Source organism: Coregonus lavaretus (genome assembly GCF_964263955.1).
Source record: "Coregonus lavaretus genome assembly, chromosome: 3".
NCBI classification, from domain to species: Eukaryota; Metazoa; Chordata; class Actinopteri; order Salmoniformes; family Salmonidae; genus Coregonus; species Coregonus lavaretus.
The window spans coordinates 26222883-26248178 of NC_139990.1; the positions used below are offsets into that span (position 1 = coordinate 26222883).

The 25296-nt window shown below is 39.5% G+C and overlaps 2 protein-coding genes across 4 annotated transcripts; both read left to right on the top strand.

The window, feature by feature from the left end:
- Positions 1-292: 292 nt before the first annotated feature.
- LOC311114777 (ladderlectin-like) lies at positions 293-2361 on the top strand. Of its 2 annotated transcripts, none has more exons than XM_084157236.1 (6): positions 293-497; positions 604-693; positions 983-1116; positions 1508-1642; positions 1814-1925; positions 2101-2361. In XM_084157236.1, exons 2-6 carry the CDS (start codon positions 639-641, stop codon positions 2184-2186), a joined length of 522 nt encoding a protein of 173 aa, XP_084013362.1. In that variant the 5' UTR covers positions 293-497; positions 604-638; the 3' UTR covers positions 2187-2361. The 2 variants fall into 2 exon arrangements, with proteins under 2 accessions (XP_084013362.1, XP_084013361.1); XM_084157235.1 differs by having other exon boundaries at positions 294-497; positions 618-693.
- Positions 2362-6786: 4425 nt separating this feature from the next.
- LOC311111906 (C-type mannose receptor 2-like) lies at positions 6787-24170 on the top strand. 2 transcript variants are annotated; one of them, XM_084154826.1, is made up of 10 exons: positions 6787-6992; positions 7099-7188; positions 7478-7611; positions 8003-8137; positions 8309-8420; positions 8596-8670; positions 9279-9406; positions 23317-23451; positions 23623-23734; positions 23910-24170. In XM_084154826.1, the coding sequence occupies exons 2-10, from the start codon at positions 7134-7136 to the stop codon at positions 23993-23995; spliced, it is 972 nt and encodes a 323-aa protein (XP_084010952.1). In that variant the 5' UTR covers positions 6787-6992; positions 7099-7133; the 3' UTR covers positions 23996-24170. The 2 variants fall into 2 exon arrangements, with proteins under 2 accessions (XP_084010952.1, XP_084010951.1); XM_084154825.1 differs by having other exon boundaries at positions 7113-7188.
- The last annotated feature ends 1126 nt before the right edge of the window (positions 24171-25296 follow it).

Below are 25296 nucleotides of genomic sequence, written 5' to 3' on the forward strand. Positions count from 1 at the left end.
AGATACTACTGCATTGTTGGAGCTAGGAACACAAGCATTTAGCTACACCCGCAACAACATCTGCTAAATATGTGTATGTGCCCAATAACATTTGACTTGACTTGATTTGATGTCAAGAATTTTATAGGAATTTATATTTTAATTGGCCCCAACCATGGATGCAAAACTATTCCAAATAACATTATCATGAACATGGCATTTGAACTTTGTTCAACAGGACACTAGTTCCATGGAACACCAATACTAGTTATCCATTTATTTTTTGGGATAAACCTTTATAGCTCACACGATAGGTAAACATTCCAAAGAACATTGCCATGAAAAGTCATTCATATCTGGAATTTGAACATACCTCAAATCAGCTCTATGGAACACCATTACCAGTTAACAATTGTTTGAAATTGCTAACTATTTATTTGTAGCTAACAATATAAAAGTGCTCCTCTTTCTTCAGATGAACAGAACCTGCAGAACTTACCAGTGATTCACATTAACAGGTAAGTCTTCAATTCATGTACATTACATCATAAACTGTTTACTCTCCTGTTATGCTCTTTTCCAGAGAATTCTGGATGTTTCTAGCATTATTTTCCTTGGTTATAGTACCTTGTTTTTAGGAGACCATCATCACCATTGCAATGTTGACCATATCTCTGCTGCTGTGTGCTGCCCTTGCTCTGAGTCAAGCAACAGGTAAGACGCACAGCAAACCAAGAATATACACCTTAGTTCACACTTAACAACATTCTTTACATAACACTCCTTTCCTGTCGATCCCTGTAACTCCAGCTAACTGGAGTTTTTGTTGTCCAGGTGCTGAGCTCTACCGTCATTCTTTTTTGTGTACCAGTTCTTGTTTCAGAGCAAACATGAGAAAAACGTTTTCACTCTACTGAGTCGAGGCGGACTGCACTGGGTTGTTTGTGAACAACATTGCTATGACTGGTCCATTTGAATTCCTTTCTGTCTGTCCTTCTTCCAGGAGCTAAGGGGGCAGAGGAGGGCGTAGTGGCAACGGCAGCAGAGAACAGGAACCAATGCCCCACAGGCTGGTTCCAATATGAATCGCGCTGCTTCATGTTCGTTGAGACTGCAAGGACATGGCCCCTAGCAGAGGTATCATGGTTACTCTCTACTGTGAATTAAAGGGAAAGTTCAATCGAAATCAACTCGCTTATTTGGTTTGAGGTTACCCTTAAAGGTGATTTGCCATTGCGTCCTGGAAAATACTGAACCTCCCCTTTAAGTTATTGTTTCATTGGAATTTTCTTTAAGCGTCGAATATTTATTGATATATTTATATTACCTGAGGCCTACTGTATATTGGAACCCACAGGACATTGGTTAAGACAGAGATCTAACATCTGTAAGAGCATATGTAAAGAGCATTAATTGCGATGGACAATATTTGATTGTGAGAGTCCAGAAGATAAGTTATCACAGACTGGACTACTGACTGATACTTACATTATGAAATGTCTTTGTCCCTGTCTACCTCTCACTGTAGCGCCACTGTGTGTCCCTTGGAGCAAACCTGGCGTCTGTGCACAGCTCTGCGGAGTATCAATTTCTACAGGTAGTGGTGGGGTGCAAGGCTGGCGGTTTCTCTCCTACCTGGATTGGAGGATATGATGCTGTTCAGGTGGAGTATACTCACAGATCAGTAGTATCTTGGTATACTCATCAATATCTCAAGGGTCACTGGTAAAGTCAGATCTAGGTTTTTTAGTATCCACTGGCATACTATAATAATAATAATAATAATAGTAATATGGGATTGCTTTGATACTGAGACCTCACTTCTTCACCACAGGACAGGCTATGGTTTTGGAGTGACGGCTCCAAATTTGATTACCAGAACTGGAAGAAAGGAGAGCCCAATAATAGCGGTGGCAGAGAGCCATGTATGGTGATGAACTGGGGAGGTACAGTAGGCTCACTATCATTCACTGATACATTCATCAAATTAAACTTTATTCATAGTACATTTAACAAATAAAACTGGCACACACACCACACACCGCAAACACACTATTATATTGTTGTGTGAACATCTGAGATTATTTGAGAGGTCATTTCTGTTCTGTGTTTCCTTTTAAGATGAATACCGCTGGAACGATATAAACTGTGGAAACAGCTTTCCCTCTGTGTGCTCCAAAAGAATCTGTGAAATAGAGAAAAACTGAAACCATAAATGCTACTCGATAGTGTCAGCATCCAACTGAACACTTTTTATGGTAAAGTCAAATATTTAGTAAAGATTATTTGTTGCTGTAAACTGTAAGTTTGTGTTAGTTGTTGTTCATAAATGTTGAGTAATGGTTTTGTTGTTTATTGTCAATAAAACGGTTGTACACATTATTAGTTTTCTCTTATGAGTCATTATTAAACATGAATGCCATAATTGTAAGATGATTCTTAAAGGTACAGTCTAGGATCTCAGAGTTTGTTCAATGGTCATTTAAATTCTTTACATTTATCCATTGATTCAAGGTTATTATAGTAAACAAAAACTGAAACAAAAATAACAAGGCAGAGCATTCATTGCTCAACCTTCATTGGATTTAGCATCCACACACCGGAGAGGTAATTGACTGCACATTGAACGCATGGGACATACCAGAGGAGAAGATTCTACTCTTTGTAACTGACAACGGGGCGAACATAGTCAAGGCTATTACACAATAGACAAGAGATACCCGTGATCAACAACAACCAGAGCTGGCCATAGCTTTGAACGGTGCGGCATGTAGTGAGCTTTAAAATGATTCATGTACAGTGGGGAAAATAAGTATTTAGTCAGCCACCAATTGTGCAAGTTCTCCCACTTAAAAAGATGAGAGAGGCCTGTAATTTTCATCATAGGTACACGTCAACTATGACAGACAAAATGAGAAAAAAATCCTGAAAATCACATTGTAGGATTTTTAATGAATTTATTTGCAAATTATGGTGGAAAATAAGTATTTGGTCAATAACAAAAGTTTCTCAATACTTTGTTATATACCCTTTGTTGGCAATGACACAGGTTTCTGTAAGTCTTCACAAGGTTTTCACACACTGTTGCTGGTATTTTGGCCCATTCCTCCATGCAGATCTCCTCTAGAGCAGTGATGTTTTGGGGCTGTCGCTGGGCAACACAGACTTTCAACTCCCTCCAAAGATTTTCTATGGGGTTGAGATCTGGAGACTGGCTAGGCCACTCCAGGACCTTGAAATGCTTCTTACGAAGCCACTCCTTCGTTGCCCGGGCAGTGTGTTTGGGATCATTGTCATGCTGAAAGACCCAGCCACCTTTCATCTTCAATGCCCTTGCTGATGGAAGGAGGTTTTCACTCAAAATCTCACGATACATGGCACCATTCATTCTTTCCTTTACACGGATCAGTCGTCCTGGTCCCTTTGCAGAAAAAAAGCCCCAAAGCATGATGTTTCCACCCCCATGCTTCACAGTAGGTATGGTGTTATTTGGATGCAACTAAGCATTCTTTGTCCTCCAAACACGACGAGTTGAGTTTTTATCAAAAAGTTATATTTTGGTTTCATCTGACCATATGACATGCTCCCAATCCTCTTCTGGTTCATCCAAAGGCACTCTAGCAAACTTCAGACGGGCCTGGACATGTACTGGCTTAAGCAGGGGGACACGTCTGGCACTGCAGGATTTGAGTCCCTGGCGGCGTAGTGTGTTACTGATGGTAGGCTTTGTTACTTTGGTCCCAGCTCTCTGCAGGTCATTCACTAGGTCCCCCCGTGTGGTTCTGGGATTTTTGCTCACCGTTCTTGTGATCATTTTGACCCCACGGGGTGAGATTTTACGTGGAGCCCCAGATCGACGGAGATTATCAGTGGTCTTGTATGTCTTCCTTTTCCTAATAATTGCTCCCAAAGTTGATTTCTTCAAACCAAGCTGCTTACCTATTGCAGATTCAGTCTTCCCAGCCTGGTGCAGGTCTACAATTTTGTTTCTGGTGTCCTTTGACAGCTCTTTGGTCTTGGCCATAGTGGAGTTTGGAGTGTGACTGTTTGAGGTTGTGGACAGGTGTCTTTTATACTGATAACAAGTTCAAACAGGTGCCATTAATACAGGTAACGAGTGGAGGACAGAGGAGCCTCTTAAAGAAGAAGTTACAGGTCTGTGAGAGCCAGAAATCTTGCTTGTTTGTAGGTGACCAAATACTTATTTTCCACCATAATTTGCAAATAAATTCATTAAAAATCCTACAATGTGATTTTCTGCATTTTTTCCCTCAATTTGTCTGTCATAGTTGATTGTACCTATGATGAAAATTACAGGCCTCTCTCATCTTTTTAAGTGGGAGAACTTGCACAATTGGTGGCTGACTAAATACTTTTTTCCCCCACTGTATGCATTGCATTTCTTATCCAAATGAGCGGTTGTTTCTAAATGTAACAATGATAAATTGAATCTCTGTCTCTCCCTTTCACTCTCTTTCTATTGACCCCTCCTTCCCCTAACCAAGCAGTCATGCTATTGTTAGTCCAGTCCACTAGGGACCTGTTTTCATTGTATTATGTTAGTAATCAATAACCTATGCAGTGTGTGTGTGTGTTTGTATTCTGTGTTATTATTTAGTTAGTTAGTAAATAAATAATTAAGCCAATTTGTGTATTGCTGATTCATCAATATGGTTAGGGTTCTTGCAGGTTCAAGGATTATGCGACGTTCAGAATGAGACTGATGAGGTAATGATTGAATAAGTGACTGTTATTGATATATAACATATATATATCTTCTACGAGTTTAATTTGGGAGATGGTAACTCGTTAATTGTTACATGAGTAATTTAATCGAGTGACAATTAAACATAGTTAGTTGATTCTATACATAACAGTCATCACATTAATGCAAGTCACATTACGACAATAGTTTGTAGTAGAGTAGTTTGTAATAATGTGTTGTGAAATGTAATGTTTTAATATATGTAATTGCCTTAATGTTGCTGGACACCAGGAAGAGTAGCTGCTGCCTTGGTATAATAAAATACAAAATACAAAAACAAGGCATAGCATGCATTGCTCAACCTCCATCCGATTTAGCATCCACTTTGAACGCATGGGACATACCATTGGAGAATATCCTACTCTTCGTAACTCACAATGGGGCGAACATAGTAAAGGCTATTGTAGAATACACAAGAGAATAACCGTGATCAACAACAACCAGAGCTGGCCATAGCTTTGAACGGTGCGGCAGAAATGTCTGAATCTGAGTCAGACACCGACGATTATTCTTTTAAGGCTAGGCACCACACCCTCATATTTTTTCCCTTAATCATATAACAATCAACTTTTACCAGTTGGATGTAGACACAAATATCATACTTTTTTTGTATTACAATGTTTCTGAAATGTTTAAAAAATATATGCAAATGAGACAATACCTCATTAAATATGTGCATATTGGCATATCGCGCAAATCCATTTTTCTGGACACTGGATGAAGTCAGCCTATATTTTGGTTTAATTTTGTTAAGACACTCCAGGACCGGACTTGTCCAGAGGAGATTGTGGATAAATACTTTTTTTTCTATCTGGAAAATACTAAAAACATGCACGTAAAATGCATTTATTGTGCATTTTCCCCCCCAAAATTATCTAGAATAAAAAATTGACAACATATCAACAAATCCTTCTGGGCAAATCTGGAGAATGTCTCTAAGGATAACCAAACAAAGTGTGGTATGTAGTATGATAAACTAAATAACATTTACATGATACTTCAGGAGACAGCAGAGGGAGCACACCCCCATCCACATCGACAGGACCGCAGTGGAGAAGGCGAAAAGCTTCAATTTCCTCGGCATACACATCACTGACAATCTGAAATGGTCCACCCACACAGACAGAGTCGTGAAGAAGGTGCAACAGCGCCTCTTCAACGTCAGGAGGCTGAAGAAATTTGGCTTGGCCCATAAGACCCTGACAAACTTTTACAGATGCACAATTGAGGTTTTCCTGTCGGCCTTTATCACCGCCTGGTACGGCAACTGCACCGCCCCCACCTCACCGGGGGCACACTGCCTGCCCTCCATGACACCTACAGCACCCGATGTCACAGGAAGGCCAAAAAGATCATCAAGGACATCAACCACCTGAGCCATGGCCTGTTAACCCCGCTATCATCCAGAAGGCGAGGTCAGTACAGGTGCATCAAAGCTGGGACCGAGACACTGAAAAACAGCTTCTATCTCAAGGCCATCACTGTTAAATAGGCATCACTAGCCAGCTACCACCCGGTTACTCAACCCTGCACCTTAGAGGCTGCTGCCCTATGTACATAGACATAGAATCACTGGTCACTTTAATAATGGAACACTAGTAATAATGTTTACATACTGTTTTACTCATTTCATATGTATATACTGTATTCTACTGTATTTTAGTCAATGCCACTCCGATATTGCTCGTCCTAATGTTCATATATTTCTTATTATTTTACATTTAGATTTGTGTGTATTGTTGTGAATTGTTAGATACTACTGCACTGTTGGAGCTAGGAACACAAGCATTTAGCTACACCCGCAACAACATCTGCTAAATATGTGTATGTGCCCAATAACATTTGTCTTGACTTGATTTGATGTCAAGAACTTTATAGGAATTTATATTTTAATTGGCCCCAACCATGGATGCAAAACTATTCCAAATAACATTATCATGAACATGGCATTTGAACTTTGTTCAACAGGACACTAGTTCCATGGAACACCAATACTAGTTATCCATTTATTTTTTGGGATAAACCTTTATAGCTCACACGATAGGTAAACATTCCAAAGAACATTGCCATGAAAAGTCATTCATATCTGGAATTTGAACATACCTCAAATCAGCTCTATGGAACACCATTACCAGTTAACAATTGTTTGAAATTGCTAACTATTTATTTGTAGCTAACAATATAAAAGTGCTCCTCTTTCTTCAGATGAACAGAACCTGCAGAACTTACCAGTGATTCACATTAACAGGTAAGTCTTCAATTCATGTACATTACATCATAAACTGTTTACTCTCCTGTTATGCTCTTTTCCAGAGAATTCTGGATGTTTCTAGCATTATTTTCCTCGGTTATAGTACCTTGTTTTTAGGAGACCATCATCACCATTGCAATGTTGACCATATCTCTGCTGCTGTGTGCTGCCCTTGCTCTGAGTCAAGCAACAGGTAAGACGCACAGCAAACCAAGAATATACACCTTAGTTCACACTTAACAACATTCTTTACATAACACTCCTTTCCTGTCGATCCCTGTAACTCCAGCTAACTGGAGTTTTTGTTGTCCAGGTGCTGAGCTCTACCGTCATTATTTTTTGTGTACCAGTTCTTGTTTCAGAGCAAACATGAGAAAAACGTTTTCACTCTACTGAGTCGAGGCGGACTGCACTGGGTTGTTTGTGAACAACATTGCTATGACTGGTCCATTTGAATTCCTTTCTGTCTGTCCTTCTTCCAGGAGCTAAGGGGGCAGAGGAGGGCGTAGTGGCAACGGCAGCAGAGAACAGGAACCAATGCCCCACAGGCTGGTTCCAATATGAATCGCGCTGCTTCATGTTCATTGAGACTGCAAGGACATGGCCCCTAGCAGAGGTATCATGGTTACTCTCTACTGTGAATTAAAGGGAAAGTTCAATCGAAATCAACTCGCTTATTTGGTTTGAGGTTACCCTTAAAGGTGATTTGCCATTGCGTCCTGGAAAATACTGAACCTCCCCTTTAAGTTATTGTTTCATTGGAATTTTCTTTAAGCGTCGAATATTTATTGATATATTTATATTACCTGAGGCCTACTGTATATTGGAACCCACAGGACATTGGTTAAGACAGAGATCTAACATCTGTAAGAGCATATGTAAAGAGCATTAATTGCGATGGACAATATTTGATTGTGAGAGTCCAGAAGATAAGTTATCCCAGACTGGACTACTGACTGATACTTACATTATGAAATGTCTTTGTCCCTGTCTACCTCTCACTGTAGCGCCACTGTGTGTCCCTTGGAGCAAACCTGGCGTCTGTGCACAGCTCTGCGGAGTATCAATTTCTACAGGTAGTGGTGGGGTGCAAGGCTGGCGGTTTCTCTCCTACCTGGATTGGAGGATATGATGCTGTTCAGGTGGAGTATACTCACAGATCAGTAGTATCTTGGTATACTCATCAATATCTCAAGGGTCACTGGTAAAGTCAGATCTAGGTTTTTTAGTATCCACTGGCATACTATAATAATAATAATAATAATAGTAATATGGGATTGCTTTGATACTGAGACCTCACTTCTTCACCACAGGACAGGCTATGGTTTTGGAGTGACGGCTCCAAATTTGATTACCAGAACTGGAAGAAAGGAGAGCCCAATAATAGCGGTGGCAGAGAGCCATGTATGGTGATGAACTGGGGAGGTACAGTAGGCTCACTATCATTCACTGATACATTCATCAAATTAAACTTTATTCATAGTACATTTAACAAATAAAACTGGCACACACACCACACACCGCAAACACACTATTATATTGTTGTGTGAACATCTGAGATTATTTGAGAGGTCATTTCTGTTCTGTGTTTCCTTTTAAGATGAATACCGCTGGAACGATATAAGCTGTGGAAACAGCTTTCCCTCTGTGTGCTCCAAAAGTTTTTGTTGTTCAGGTGCTGAGCTCTACCGTCATAATTTTTTGTGTACCGGTTCTTGTTTCAGAGCCTTTGCTGGAGACAAACATTGCGCAAGCTGGAGAAAAACACTGAGCAATAACATTTGACTTGACTTGATGCATAATTAGCTGCACTTGTTTTGAATTTGGCCAGTATGATAGTAACTTTTTCACACTACTGGGTCGAGTCGGACTGCACTGGGCTGTCCTGGTTACAAATCCACCATAGTTGCTGGAACTGTGCTGGGAAAGGCAATGTGAAAAGAAGATATCCAAGCCAGCACATTACGGTTTGGGTCGGCAAAGTGAATAGAACAGTCCCATGAACATTGCAAAGGCAGCTTTGATTTCATGTGTTTTCTTGTCTTTAACTACATACTCTATATAGCCCCATGAGAAGACAATGGATTTTGAGCAGGCTTTGCATCTGGGTAATTGTATGAAACTAATGTCAGTAGATTAATCTGCAGTACTACTAGGTAGACAACTCTCACAGGCTGATGCCTCCACTAATCAGAATAAGAATTGTGTGCAGGGGCGGTTGTTTGTGAACAACATTGCTATGACTGGGCCATTTGAATTCCTGCCTGTCTGTCCTTCTTCCAGGAGCTAAGGTGGCAGAGGAGGCCGTAGCGGCAGCAGAGAACAGGAACCAATGCCCCACAGGCTGGTTCCAATTTGGATCGCGCTGCTTCATGTTCGTCGAGACTGCAAGGACATGGCCCCTAGCAGAGGTATCATGGTTACTCTCTACTGTGAATTAAAGGGAAAGTTCATTTGAAATCAACTCGCTTATTTGGTTTGAGGTTACCCTTTGTTATGATGAGTTTCTAGGGTATCAAGTAATTAATGATGCAAGAAGATATTTAACACTTAGATGGAGAGTTCATTCAAATATTTAATATTCGATACCGGGTTCATCTAACAAAAGGCATGTGCTTCGCCTCTTGCCATTTTAACTACTGAACAAAGAAAACCTCTCAGTTTATATACCTTCTGTTACATGTTTCTTCAACAACATCTGTTAACCATCAGTGGGCACTCCCTTCTTTGATGTTATTACCTTGTACCCCAAGTCAGTATATCATGTCTATCAATCATTCTAAGATAAACCACCAGTAAGCTCCCTTGACATACTGGAATCCTGGGATATTCAGACACTGTGGCACCCAGAATCACTTATCTACTAAATGTAACCTGGTTCCCACCACACTATGAAATGACATCATAACAATCTTTCATTTTTTTCTCTTTGTGGTAAGTAACATTACTCAGATATTCAATTACTTAACCTCAACAATTCACATATAACTTCATATAAAATAAAATGTTCTCCAATCAGTAGCATAGATATATGATTAGAGTCTAAACTATGCTAGATAACTGAGAATTCATCCCTCTGTACCTTATACCTGAATCCAACCAGATTTTCAATATAATCAACAAAAGTATACATTCTCTATCACTTATCTCATGCACAATCACACCTCTCAAACCTCTAAGTAGTCAGTCTGAGTAAAAGATCAATACATGATTAACTAATATGTTCATGCTAAAAATCTATGTAGTCAAAACCTTACTGATATATAAGGAAAAAAGCCCACATAGACTATCCCTATTTCTTAAATGACAACCTTGTATACATAATTTTCAAATATACCCATCCTCTTAGACATGCTACCAAGAAAAACATACATAGAAATACATTCTCAACATCATGACATCATCCACACAAATACAATGATACATGACCCTTTCTAAGTTACATGGATATTATAATATATTCAAATGAATATATCCCAATAAAAATAACTATACCCCAAGCTTTTCTCTGGTCACTTGGGGTGCTATCTGATCAACTTTTTACATTTTAGCAGACACTCTTATCCAGAGCGACTTACAGTTAGTGAGTGCATATATTTTTTTTCATACTGGTCCCCCGTGGGAAACGAACCCACAACTCTGGCGTTGCAAACGCCATGCTCTACCAACTGAGCTACACGGGACAATCCTGTAAACCTTAAATTCCACGTTATACAGTTCCAACTTTAACATTCCCCATTACTCAATCAATGGACTCTACACTTGAATGGACTCTACACTTGAATAACATGATATAGATGAATAATTAGTACTCTTAATACCTTCCTGTATGTCTCTAATATTTCCCATAGCTTTATTTAAATTCCCAATACCTTCTTCATTCTGATGGTAAGTATGTACAACATGTATCCCCTATATAATCGCATACATTCCCCCTTTATCTACTATAATAGCATCCAATGCTATTATCAATTGCGTAGTGTCCAATAAGTGACATTTCAAACCCAATTGCTTGAAAACCCCTTACTGTTAACGTTTACATTTTAGTCATTTAGCAGACGCTCTTATCCAGAGCGACTTACATGAGCAATTAGGGTTAAGTGCCTTGCTCAAGGGCACATCGACAGATTTTTCACCTAGTCGGCTCGGGGATTAGAACCAGCGACCTTTCGGTTACTGGCACAACGCTCTTAACCACTAAGCTACCTGCCGCCCTGTTAAAAGGTACCATCTTCAATTCTGTTCAACCCTGACTCTGTTCTGATAATATGCCTGAGGAGAGATACACAGTATAACACTCTGGTTTCAGTCCCTGTTAAATCAGTACATCCCTGAACTACAGTGGGGAAAAAAAGTATTTAGTCAGCCACCAATTTTGCAAGTTCTCCCACTTAAAAAGATGAGAGAGGCCTGTAATTTTCATCATAGGTACACGTCAACTATGACAGACAAATTGAGGAAAAAAAATCCAGAAAATCCCATTGTAGGATTTTTAATGAATTTATTTGCAAATTATGGTGGAAAATAAGTATATGGTCACCTACAAACAAGCAAGATTTCTGGCTCTCACAGACCTGTAACTTCTTCTTTAAGAGGCTCCTCTGTCCTCCACTCGTTACCTGTATTAATGGCACCTGTTTGAACTTATTATCAGTATAAAAGACACCTGTCCACAACCTCAAACAGTCACACTCCAAACTTCACAATGGCCAAGACCAAAGAGCTGTCAAAGGACACCAAAAACAAAATTGTAGACCTGCACCAGGCTGGGAAGACTGAATCTGCAATAGGTAAGCAGCTTGGTTTGAAGAAATCAACTGTGGGAGCAATTATTAGGAAATGGAAGACATACAAGACCACTGATAATCTCCCTCGATCTGGGGCTCCACGCAAGATCTCACCCCGTGGGGTCAAAATTATCACAAGAACGGTTTAGCAAAAATCCCAGAACCACACGGGGGGACCTAGTGAATGACCTGCAGAGAGCTGGGACCAAAGTAACAAAGCCAACCATCAGTAACACACTACGCCGCCAGGGACTCAAATCCTGCAGTGCAAGACGTGTCCCCCTGCTTAAGCCAGTACATGTCCAGGCCCGTCTGAAGTGCATTTGGATGATCCAGAAGAGGATTGGGAGAATGTTATATGGTCAGATGAAACCAAAATAGAACTTTTTGGTAAAAATTCAACTCGTCATGTTTGGAGGACAAAGAATGCTGAGTTGCATCCAAAGAACACCATACCTACTGTGAAGCATGGGGTTGGAAACATCATGCTTTGGGGCTGTTTTTCTGCAAAGGGACCAGGACGACTGATCCGTGTAAAGGAAAGAATGAATGGGGCCATGTATCGTGAGATTTTGAGTGAAACCCTCCTTCCATCAGCAAGGGCATTGAAGATGAAACGTGGCTGGGTCATTCAGCATGACAATGATCCCAAACACACCGCCCGGGCAACGAAGGAGTGGCTAGGTAAGAAGCATTTCAAGGTCCTGGAGTGGCCTAGCCAGTCTCCAGATCTCAACCCCATAGAAAATCTTTGGAGGGAGTTGAAAGTCTGTGTTGCCCAGCGACAGCCCCAAAACATCACTGCTCTATAGGAGATCTGCATGGAGGAATGGGCCAAAATACCAGCAACAGTGTGTGAAAACCTTGTGAAGACTTACAGAAAACGTTTGACCTGTGTCATTGCCAACAAAGGGTATATAACAAAGTATTGAGAAACTTTTGTTATTGACCAAATACTTATTTTCCAAAATCATATGCCAATAAATTCATTAAAAATCCTACAATGTGATTTTCTGGATTTTTTTTTCTCATTTTGTCTGTCATAGTTGACGTGTACCTATGATGAAAATTACAGGCCTATCTCATCTTTTTAAGTGGGAGAACTTGCACAATTGGTGGCTGACTAAATACTTTTTTCTCCCCACTGTATTTATGATTGAGGAATTCAACCAAAATCAGATCAGATGAAAATAGCATAAACATTCCTATGTCACAAATACCAAACCCCATGATAGGAACCAATATCTTTCTTGCCTAGCAACAAAGATATGTACCACTCTAAAGATTCACATCAATACCACCCAATACTTCAAATGTATATAGTGACTACTATGTTAATACGGTGACTTAATAATCAACATAATCATGATTTCAGTCACAATCCTCAAACAGTATGATTCATCAATGTCTACTCAAAATAAATCATATAAGTGTATCCTAAGACATTACCATAAAGTATCGCTGTTTTAACCATAATATCTATATAAGACAATTATCTCAATTGTACAAGCAATACCCTTCATGCTGAAAATATTTATACTAATATATACTAATGATTTACTTAAATCACTCAGTCATCTTATAAATTATAACCAAAACCAAATTACTTATCTCAACCCAAATTTAGAATGACAATTCTTAGTGATTCACATTGATCCTATCACTCAAAATTAAAACCCTCAACTTTTAGCACCCATTACAACTGAATGTACACTTATATTAACATACAGTATAAATATCCATAATTCTATTATGACCTTCCTCATTCTGAGAATAACTACAGATCATTATCTACATTTACGTCATTTAGCAGACACTCTTATCCAGAGCAATTAGGGTTAAATGCCTTGCTCAAGGGCACATCAACAGATTTTTCACCTAGTCGGCTTGGGGATTAGACCTTTCGGTTACTGGCACAACGCTCTTAACCACTAAGCTACCTGCCGCCCTACTATTAATTTAGCAGTGTATATAACTCCTACCCAAATTAGCAAATTTAGATAAATCCACATTTATTATCAACACAGCTAAGCAACCCCTTTTTTCTCCGGCACTTAAATCTTCTGGCGTCTCTTCATTATGTTCTTCAGACAGCTTCATATTTCTAAATGAATTGTCCATGACAATGTCACAACTACAATGTCTCATCCGAGTCACCACCTTCCCTACAACCTCATTGTGTCTTGTCCATTTGCCAACCAGTATACCACCAACATGAGAAATGTTGCCTTTGAACATATCTTTCTCCATTCTCACTCAATGGTGGACTCTTGTCCCACTCCCTAGAGATAAAATAATGAGAGAAAATCCTTTGATAGATTCGATTGGCTGTTGTACACCGGTTGCATGTAGAAGTGGTACTTTACAGGAACGTCTTCAATGCCTCTGATATTCATCTTCAGCCGGTTCAGAGATTGTTTCTTTTTAAGGTTCACACCATTCTATGCCAAATTATCCCTGCTATGCATCAAGACACCATCTGTATTTACCTCAATAGAAGACAAAACATAACAGTTTAGTTGAGTTCATTTCTAATCCAAGAAATCCATATAAGCATTGACTATATAACAAATTACTATGTTTTACCAATTATTCTCAATACCAATTTCTAATATACTCCACAATTTATGTTAGGTAAAACCTCCAAATACAGATAAGTGAATATTGTGACAGTCAGGTGATTCTTGAAATTCTGGAAGATCTTAAGTACTTGGAGGTCTGTAGGTCTGTCCCTCCCCCGAGGGAATCAGCCAGAACACGTAGCTCATCAGTAGCATTCCTCTTGACATCGTCTCCCATCACCTGATCCTTGTCAGCTACATCATCCTCAACTCCCTCATCTCTAGGTCGTCGTTTCCTCATAGTACTCTGTTGCAGTGGTTTACGTGATACCAGGTTGATCTCCCCTCTATCCATACCTCCGTTGGTGTAGACTGGGTGACGATGTATGGTCCCTTTAGCTCTGACCCTTCTTCCTTCACTATGGTCTAGGATCATGCAGAGTCCTTCTCCATTTATCAACATCGCTCTGTGAAGTGTGTCCTTCTTGCAACTTACCAATAGGGAAGTTGAGAGTCCCTGCTGCAAAAACACACAGACACAGACACAAAAACAATGCTCCGCAGTGGCGATGCCATCTTCCTCCTCTGAGTTGGAATACTCCTACAGTGGGACACATAGATCTAGGAATCTGTCTCTGCTACTTTCCCCTCCATAGAGTTAGCCAGCAACACTTAGTACTGACCTCCCCACCTAGATTCTGTCCAGCACTTACTTATTTAATCCTTTACTACCACAAAGCCTCCAAGGCACATACAATGTCCAGATTCTCCTGTTAGGTTTGGCAGAGAAGCCTTCACCCTTGGAATAAAGTCTTCAGAACATTGTTAGGCGAGACACAGTATGCTACTTTACCCTGTCTTCTTATCAGTCAGGAGAAGCCTTGAGATTAGGAAGTGAACAACTTGCAGCTTGTTGCAGTCCACTCGTTTCATAGACAGGCCACCTCTACATCCTGCCTTATACCACAAATACATTTTCACCTAAAAAAATAATAATCTAACCCATAACACATTAATTACTACTTCTCATATTCCTACTACAATTTGCATATTTACCAATAAATCCTCATGCGATCAGTACTTCCCCCCTTTGGACACATGACTCACATCATGATTCACGCATTCAAAAACAAAACAACGACATTGTTTGTTAAACCAAAATAATAAATGACAATATTGATAATACCTTCACTTACTTGTATCCCAGAAGGTAATTCAAGAATAGTACAATTGACTAGCGACAGGTATCCCTTATTCAGGGATAGTGCTCTCTCTGACCTTATTATGGTCCGAATCATATATATAGGCCTATTACCATAATAATAAACTTCTTCATTATTATCCTTATTATAAATTATTCTCAACTCGATATAATAAATCACCTTAAATTCCTCATCCCATGCCTCTAGGATTTCCAGTGTGGGTGATCAATTCACACTAGAAAGTCAGGACAGAGTTAAAAGGTCATTCAAACCCTTCAAATAATTGTTCCATTCTATAGTAGACTAATCATTAACAACAGTCAAAACATTTCATAAATGTTGTATCCCAAGTGTACAGCAAGTCCTCATGACATTTCTTCTCAAAAGAAATCACGTGTTTACCCAAAACTTACTCATAAAAGAAAAAAACGTAATAAAGCTCCGTGTGTGTCCCTTTAAGACCTACCATCTTTGACCCGTTAAAACCCCCAACAATCAAAATAACAACCCTACACAGTGGCTTGCGAAAGTATTCACCCCCCCTTGGCATTTTTCCTATTTTGTTGCCTTACAACCTGGAATTAAAATAGATTTTTGGGGGGTTTGTATCATTTGATTTACACAACATGCCTACCACTTTGAAGATGCAGAATAAATTTTTTTGTGAAAGAAACAAGAAATAAGACAAAAAAACTGAAAACTTGAGCTTGCATAACCATTGCTTTAGCAGTATGCTTGGGTCATTGTCCTGCTGGAAGGTGAACCTCCGTCCCAGTCTCAAATCTCTGGAAGACTGAAACAGGTTTCCCTCAAGAATTTCCCTGTATTTAGCGCCATTCATCATTCCTTCAATTCTGACCAGTTTCCCAGTCCCTGCCGATGAAAAACATCCCCACACTATGATGCTGCCACCACCATGCTTCACTGTGGATGGTGCTCTCAGGGTGATGAGAGGTGTTGGGTTTGCGCCAGACATAGCGTTTTCCTTGATGGCCAAAAAGCTAAATTTTAGTCTCAACTGACCAGAGTACATTCTTCCATATGTTTGGGGCGTCCCCCACATGCCTTTTGGCGAACACCAAATGTGTTTGCTTATTTTTTTCTTTAAGCAATGGCTTTTTTCTGGCCACTCTTCCATAAAGCCCAGCTCTGTGGCGTGTACGGCTTAAAGGGGTCCAATGGACAGATACTCCAATCTCCGCTGTGGAGCTTTGCAGCTCCTTCAGTGTTATCTTTGGTATTTTTGTTGCCTCTCTGATTAATGCCGTCCTTGCCTGGTCCATGAGTTTTGGTGGGTGGCCCTCTCTTGGCAGGTTTGTTGTGGTGCCATATTCTTTCAATTTTTTACAATGGATTTAATGGTGCTCCGTGGGATGTTCAAAGTTTCGGATATTCTTTTATAACCCAACCCTGATCTGTACTTCTCCAAAACTTTGTCCCTGACCTGTTTGGAGAGCTCCTTGGTCTTCATGGTGCCGCTTGCTTGGTGGTGCCCCTTGCTTAGTGGTGTTGCAGACTCTGGGGCCTTTCAGAACAGGTGTATATGTACTGAGATCATGTGACACTTAGATTGCACACAGGTGGACTTTATTTAACTCATTATGTGAATTCTGAATGTAATTGGTTGCACCATATCTTATTTAGGGGCTTCATAGCAAAGGGGGTGAATACATATGCACGCACCACTTTTCGTTATTTAGTTTTTTGAATTTTTTGAAACAAGTTATATTTTTCATTTCACTTCACCAATTTGGACTATTTTGTGTATGTCCATTACATGAAATCCGAATAAAAATCAATTTAAATTACAGGTTGTAATGCAAAAAAATAGGAAAAACACCAAGGGGGATGAATACTTTTGCAAGGCACTGTATAAACATCATACTAGGTGGGTTGTGTGTGGTTATTTGAAAAGCCCTATTGGAAAACAACAAATAAAAATAGCCAGGCCTTATGTAATTTGGTAGCTCCTTTTTACAACCTAAGTATAAAACTGCAGAATTTTACTAAATTCTCCCCCTAGCCTACAGACTTGGGAAACATTCCAATGGGAGATAAGGAAATCCCCTTTCTTCTGGAAGAGAAAGTATACATTTCGTTAACATTCAGTTATAATCAGCAATCCAAAAATAGTAATTACACACAAACATGATTCATATATACACCGTCCTACCTCACATCAATAGTCGTTTGTTTTAATCTCTCATAACTACTCCAGTCGAAGATTACATAAAATCTCTCAAAAGATGAAAACCACTCAATTTTCTCTGAGTTTACAATGAGTATTTGTAATTGATTACCCTTCAGACTTCATCCTCTGTAATTCTCACAATGATTATTCAACCCCAAAATCTGCTCCTTTTGATCCCATATCAAATTATCCTAGTATCGTTACTTGATCAACAACATAGGAAATATCTGTTTCCCCTGATATTGTTCCTGTCACCCCTCTAAATGTCATATTTAATTAATTCGCCAATATAATCAATTACTCTGCGTAAGTAAGCCGTGATATCTTTCCCTTAACATATACTGTAGGGGACTTCCATCAATCCTGGATAAAAAACTCCCACTCAAAACACATCAGATAATACCACGTTTCATTAAGTTCACTACACCTTCTAATATAAACCTATAACCCCTTTCCGGTAATGTAATCATCGCAACCTGTTGTATTGATGTACTAAAATATAAACCTATTGTTTAATAAGTCCAGAACCTACAAAACATTTTTACTACTCCATCAGCCTAATAGTAAAAACTACCTGCACTCCACTGGTCCACGTAAAGAAAACAAATTATCGTTTTAGAATTCATTAACTATTTGCATACATCACTGGTGTTACGCAAACTATATAATGTAATAATAATAATTAAAAATTGTCACAGAATGGTCTATATTCAACTATCTAGACATGTGCTCCTCATTACCCTCTGCGTCCTTTATATCTTTATCCACAAACCACTACTACCTAATAACATATTTTAATTGACCTTACTACAAATAATTATTTTAATACCAGTCTATTCAAACAATCCAATTCAACATTTATCATCTCCTAATTAACCTACTTATCCTTCTAACACAGAAAACCCTCAACAATATCTATTATTCTCTATCGCTGACTTTCCATCTAACGGTACTTTAGCATATGACAAATTATTTTTAAGTTATAGTCAAAACAAACAAAACATATATTCACAGTGATGCAACTTTAATTACTATGTTATCCTATACGATGTGTTGGTAAAACAATCTCTTTCCTATAATGTTATCAATTCACCCAGTGATCTAGGTCAATAGCATCTATGTAAAAGTTTTGCTTCCGTCCCTACCTGGGCTTGAACCAGGACCCTCTCAAAATAGCTATTTCATGACTTATTTCATGATGATACAACACATCTCTCTATTTCATTATGATACTACACATCCAAATAGTTATTTCATGAATTATTTCATGATGATACAACACACCTCTCTATTTCATGATGATACTACACATCAAAATAGTGCAAGTTCTCCCACTTAAAAAGATGAGAGAGGCCTGTAATTTTCATCATAGGTACACGTCAACTATGACAGACAAAATGAGGAAGAAAAATCCAGAAAATCACATTGTAGGATTTTTAATGAATGTATTTGCAAATTATGGTGGAAAATAAGTATTTGGTCAATAACGAAAGTTTCTCAATACTTTGTTACAGTGGGGGAAAAAAGTATTTAGTCAGCCACCAATTGTGCAAGTTCTCCCACTTAAAAAGATGAGAGAGGCCTGTAATTTTCATCATATGTACACGTCAACTATGACAGACAAATTGAGAAAAGAAAATCCAGAAAATCACATTGTAGGATTTTTTATGAATTTATTTGCAAATTATGGTGGAAAATAAGTATTTGGTCACCTACAAACAAGCAAGATTTCTGGCTCTCACAGACCTGTAACTTCTTCTTTAAGAGGTTCCTCTGTCCTCCACTCGTTACCTGTATTAATGGCACCTGTTTGAACTTGTTATCAGTATAAAAGACACCTGTCCACAACCTCAAACAGTCACACTCCAAACTCCACTATGGCCAAGACCAAAGAGCTGTCAAAGGACACCAGAAACAAAATTGTAGACCTGCACCAGGCTGGGAAGACTGAATCTGCAATAGGTAAGCAGCTTGGTTTGAAGAAATCAACTGTGGGAGCAATTATTAGGAAATGGAAGACATACAAGACCACTGATAATCTCCCTCGATCTGGGGCTCCACGCAAGATCTCACCCCGTGGGGTCAAAATGATCACAAGAACGGTGAGCAAAAATCCCAGAACCACACGGGGGGACCTAGTGAATGACCTGCAGAGAGCTGGGACCAAAGTAACAAAGCCTACCATCAGTAACACACTACGCAGCCAGGGACTCAAATCCTGCAGTACGAGACGTGTCCCCCTGCTTAAGCCAGTGCATGTCCCGGCCCGTCTGAAGTTTGCTAGAGTGCATTTGGATGATCCAGAAGAGGATTGGGAGAATGTCATATGGTCAGATGAAACCAAAATATAACTTTTTGGTAAAAACTCAACTCGTCGTGTTTGGAGGACAAAGAATGCTGAGTTGCATCCAAAGAACACCATACCTACTGTGAAGCATGAGGGTGGAAACATCATGCTTTGGGGCTGTTTTTCTGCAAAGGGACCAGGACGACTGATCCGTGTAGAGGAAAGAATGAATGGGGCCATGTATCGTGAGATTTTGAGTGAAAACCTCCTTCCATCAGCAAGGGCATTGAAGATGAAACGTGGCTGGGTCTTTCAGCATGACAATGATCCCAAACACACCGCCCGGGCAACGAAGGAGTGGCTTTGTAAGAAGCATTTCAAGGTCCTGGAGTGGCCTAGCCAGTCTCCAGATCTCAACCCCATAGAAAATCTTTGGAGGGAGTTGAAAGTCCGTGTTGCCCAGCGACAGCCCCAAAACATCACTGCTCTAGAGGAGATCTGCATGGAGGAATGGGCCAAAATACCAGCAACAGTGTGTGAAAACCTTGTGAAGACTTACAGAAAACGTTTGACCTGTGTCATTGCCAACAAAGGGTATATAACAAAGTATTGAGAAACTTTTGTTATTGACCAAATACTTATTTTCCACCATAATTTGCAAATAAATTCATAAAAAATCCTACAATGTGATTTTCTGGATTTTTTTTCCTCATTTTGTCTGTCATGTTTGACGTGTACCTATGATGAAAATTACAGGCCTCTCTCATCTTTTTAAGTGGGAGAACTTGCACAATTGGTGGCTGACTAAATACTTTTTTTCCCCACTGTATATACCCTTTGTTGGCAATGACACAGGTCAAACGCTTTCTGTAAGTCTTCACAAGGTTTTCACACACTGTTGCTGGTATTTTGGCCCATTCCTCCAAGCAGATCTCCTCTAGAGCAGTGATGTTTTTGGGCTGTCGCTGGGCAACACGGACTTTCAACTCCCTCCAAAGATTTTCTATGGGGTTGAGATCTGGAGACTGGCTAGGCCACTCCAGGACCTTGAAATGCTTCTTACGAAGCCACTCCTTCGTTGCCCGGGCGGTGTGTTTGGGATCATTGTCATGCTGAAAGACCCAGCCACGTTTCATCTTCAATGCCCTTGCTGATAGAAGGAGGTTTTCACTCAAAATCTCACGATACATGGCCCCATTCATTCTTTCCTTTACACGGATCAGTCGTCCTGGTCCCTTTGCAGAAAAACAGCCCCAAAGCATGATGTTTCCACCCCCATGCTTCACAGTAGGTATGGTGTTCTTTGGATGCAACTCAGCATTCTTTGTCCTCCAAACACGACGAGTTGAGTTTTTACCAAAAAGTTATATTTTGGTGTCATCTGACCATATGACATTCTCCCAATCCTCTTCTGGATAATCCAAATGCACTCTAGCAAACTTCAGACGGGCCTGGACATGTACTGGCTTAAGCAGGGGGACACGTCTGGCACTGCAGGATTTGAGTCCCTGGCGGCGTAGTGTGTTACTGATGGTAGGCTTTGTTACTTTGGTCCCAGCTCTCTGCAGGTCATTCACTAGGTCCCCCCGTGTGGTTCTGGGATTTTTGCTCACCGTTCTTGTGATCATTTTGACCCCACGGGGTGAGATCTTGCGTGGAGCCCCAGATCGAGGGAGATTATCAGTGGTCTTGTATTTCTTCCATTTCCTAATAATTGCTCCCACAGTTGATTTCTTCAAACCAAGCTGCTTACCTATTGCAGATTCAGTCTTCCCAGCCTGGTGCAGGTCTACAATTTTGTTTCTGGTGTCCTTTGACAGCTCTTTGGTCTTGGCCATAGTGGAGTTTGGAGTGTGACTGTTTGAGGTTGTGGACAGGTGTCTTTTATACTGATAACAAGTTCAAACAGGTGCCATTAATACAGGTAACGAGTGGAGGACAGAGGAGCCTCTTAAAGAAGAAGTTACAGGTCTGTGAGAGCCAGAAATCTTGCTTGTTTGTAGGTGACCAAATACTTATTTTCCTCCATAATTTGCAAATAAATTCATTAAAAATCCTACAATGTGATTTTCTGGATTTTTTTTCCTCAATTTGTTTGTCATAGTTGACGTGTACCTATGATGAAAATTACAGGCCTCTCTCATCTTTTTAAGTGGGAGAACTTGCACAATTGGTGGCTGACATAATACTTTTTTCCCCCACTGTATTTCATGATGATACAACACATCTTTCTATTTCATGATGATACTACACATCAAAAATGTATTTAATAATATAATAATAATAATAATAATAGTATTTCATGACTTATTTAATGATGATACAACACATCTCTCTAAGTTCTACACCCACTCCTGTATTATCTTTTGTCTTTGTACTCATTAATGTTAACACACCCTGTTTCGAATCATAGCACCATGTAATTGTCTAATTTGATATTCCTCCTTACATCCCTTCTACACAACACCAGTCATCGTCCCCTTTAAAAATATTGAATTTTAAATGTTTGTTACAGCTCAGCTTTACCACAGATAAGCAGAATTTGACATAATCAAATAAATGAAAGTCTGCTTACCTGTTAGTTCGGCTGTGAACTGCATCCTGTTCATTCAGACGTCAATCTGTTATGATGAGTTTCTAGGGTATCAAGTAATTCATGATGCAAGAAGATATTTAACACTTAGATGGAGAATTCATTCAAATATTTAATATTCGATACTGGGTTCATCTAACAAAAGGCATGTGCTTCGCCTCTTGCCATTCGAACTACTGAACAAAGAAAACCTCTCAGTTTATATACCTTTTGTTACACGTTTCTTCAACAACATCTGTTAACCATCAGTGGGCACTCCCTTCTTTGATGTTATTACCTTGTACCCCAAGTCAGTATATAATGTCTATCAATCATTCTAAGATAAACCACCAGTAAGCTCCCTTGACATACTGGAATCCTTGGTATTCAGACACTGTGGCACCCAGAATCACTTATTCTGCATGCGTCATGTAAAATACTGAACCTCCCCTTTAAGTTATTGTTTCATTGGAATTTTCTTTAAGCGTGGAATATTTATTGATATATTTATATTAATTAAGGCCTACTGTATATTGGAACCCACAGGACATTGGTTAAGACAGAGATAATCTAATATCTCTAAGAGCATTTTTAAAAGAGCATTAATTGCGATGGACAATATTTGATTGTGAGAGTCCAGAAGATAAGTAATCACAGACTGGACTACTGACTAATACTTACATTATGAAATGTATTTGCCCCTGTCTACCTCTCACTGTAGCACCACTGTGTGTCCATTGGAGCAAACCTGGCGTCTGTGCACAGCTCTGCGGAATATCAATTTCTACAGGAAGTGGTGGGGAGCAAGATTGGCGGTTTCTCTACTACCTGGATTGGAGGATTTGATGCTGTTCAGGTGGAGTATACTCACAAATCAGTAGTATCTTGGTATACTCATCAATATCTCAAGGGTCACTGGTAAAGTCAGATCTAGGTTTTTTAGTATCCACTGGCATACTATAATAATAATAATAATAATAGTAATATGGGATTGCTTTGATACTGAGACCTCACTTCTTCACCACAGGACAGGCTATGGTTTTGGAGTGACGGCTCCAAATTTGATTACCAGAACTGGAAGAAAGGAGAGCCCAATAATAGCGGTGGCAGAGAGCCATGTATGGTGATGAACTGGGGAGGTACAGTAGGCTCACTATCATTCACTGATACATTCATCAAATTAAACTTTATTCACAGTACATTTAACGAATAAAACTGACACACACACCACACACCGCAAACACACTATTATATTGTTGTGTGAACATCTGAGATTATTTGAGAGGTCATTTCTGTTCTGTGTTTCCTTTTAAGATGAATACCGCTGGAACGATATAAACTGTGGAAACAGCTTTCCCTCTGTGTGCTCCAAAATAATCTGTGAAATCGAGAAAAACTGAAACCATAAATGCTACTCCATAGTGTCAGCATCCAACTGAACACTTTTTATGGTAAAGTCAAATATTTAGTAAAGTTTATTTGTTGCTGTAAACTGTAAGTTTGAGTTAGTTGTTGTTCATAAATGTTGAGTAATGGTTTTGTTGTTTATTGTCAATAAAACGGTTGTACACATTATTTGTTTTCTCTTATGAGTCATTATTAAACATGAATGATACTGCCATAATTGTAAGATGATTCTTAAAGGTACAGTCTAGGATCTCAGAGTTTGTTCAATGGTCATTTAAATTCTTTACATTTATCCATTGATTCAAGGTTATTATAGTAAACAAAAACTGAAACAAAAATAACAAGGCAGAGCATTCATTGCTCAACCTTCATTGGATTTAGCATCCACACACCGGAGAGGTAATTGACTGCACATTGAACGCATGGGACATACCAGAGGAGAAGATTCTACTCTTTGTAACTGACAACGGGGCGAACATAGTCAAGGCTATTACACAATAGACAAGAGATACCCGTGATCAACAACAACCAGAGCTGGCCATAGCTTTGAACGGTGCGGCATGTAGTGAGCTTTAAAATGATTCATGTACAGTGGGGAAAATAAGTATTTAGTCAGCCACCAATTGTGCAAGTTCTCCCACTTAAAAAGATGAGAGAGGCCTGTAATTTTCATCATAGGTACACGTCAACTATGACAGACAAAATGAGAAAAAAATCCTGAAAATCACATTGTAGGATTTTTAATGAATTTATTTGCAAATTATGGTGGAAAATAAGTATTTGGTCAATAACAAAAGTTTCTCAATACTTTGTTATATACCCATTGTTGGCAATGACACAGGTTTCTGTAAGTCTTCACAAGGTTTTCACATATTGTTGCTGGTATTTTGGCCCATTCCTCCATGCAGATCTCCTCTAGAGCAGTGATGTTTTGGGGCTGTCGCTGGGCAACACGGACTTTCAACTCCCTCCAAAGATTTTCTATGGGGTTGAGATCTGGAGACTGGCTAGGCCACTCCAGGACCTTGAAATGCTTCTTACGAAGCCACTCCTTCGTTGCCCGGGCGGTGTGTTTGGGATCATTGTCATGCTGAAAGACCCAGCCACCTTTCATCTTCAATGCCCTTGCTTGTGGTCCTCTGTAGCTCAACTGGTAGAGCACGGCGCTTGTAACGCCAAGGTAGTGGGTTCGATCCCCGGGACCACCCATACACAAAAAAATAAATAAATGTATGCACGCATGACTGTAAGTCGCTTTGGATAAAAGCGTCTGCTAAATGGCATATTATTATTT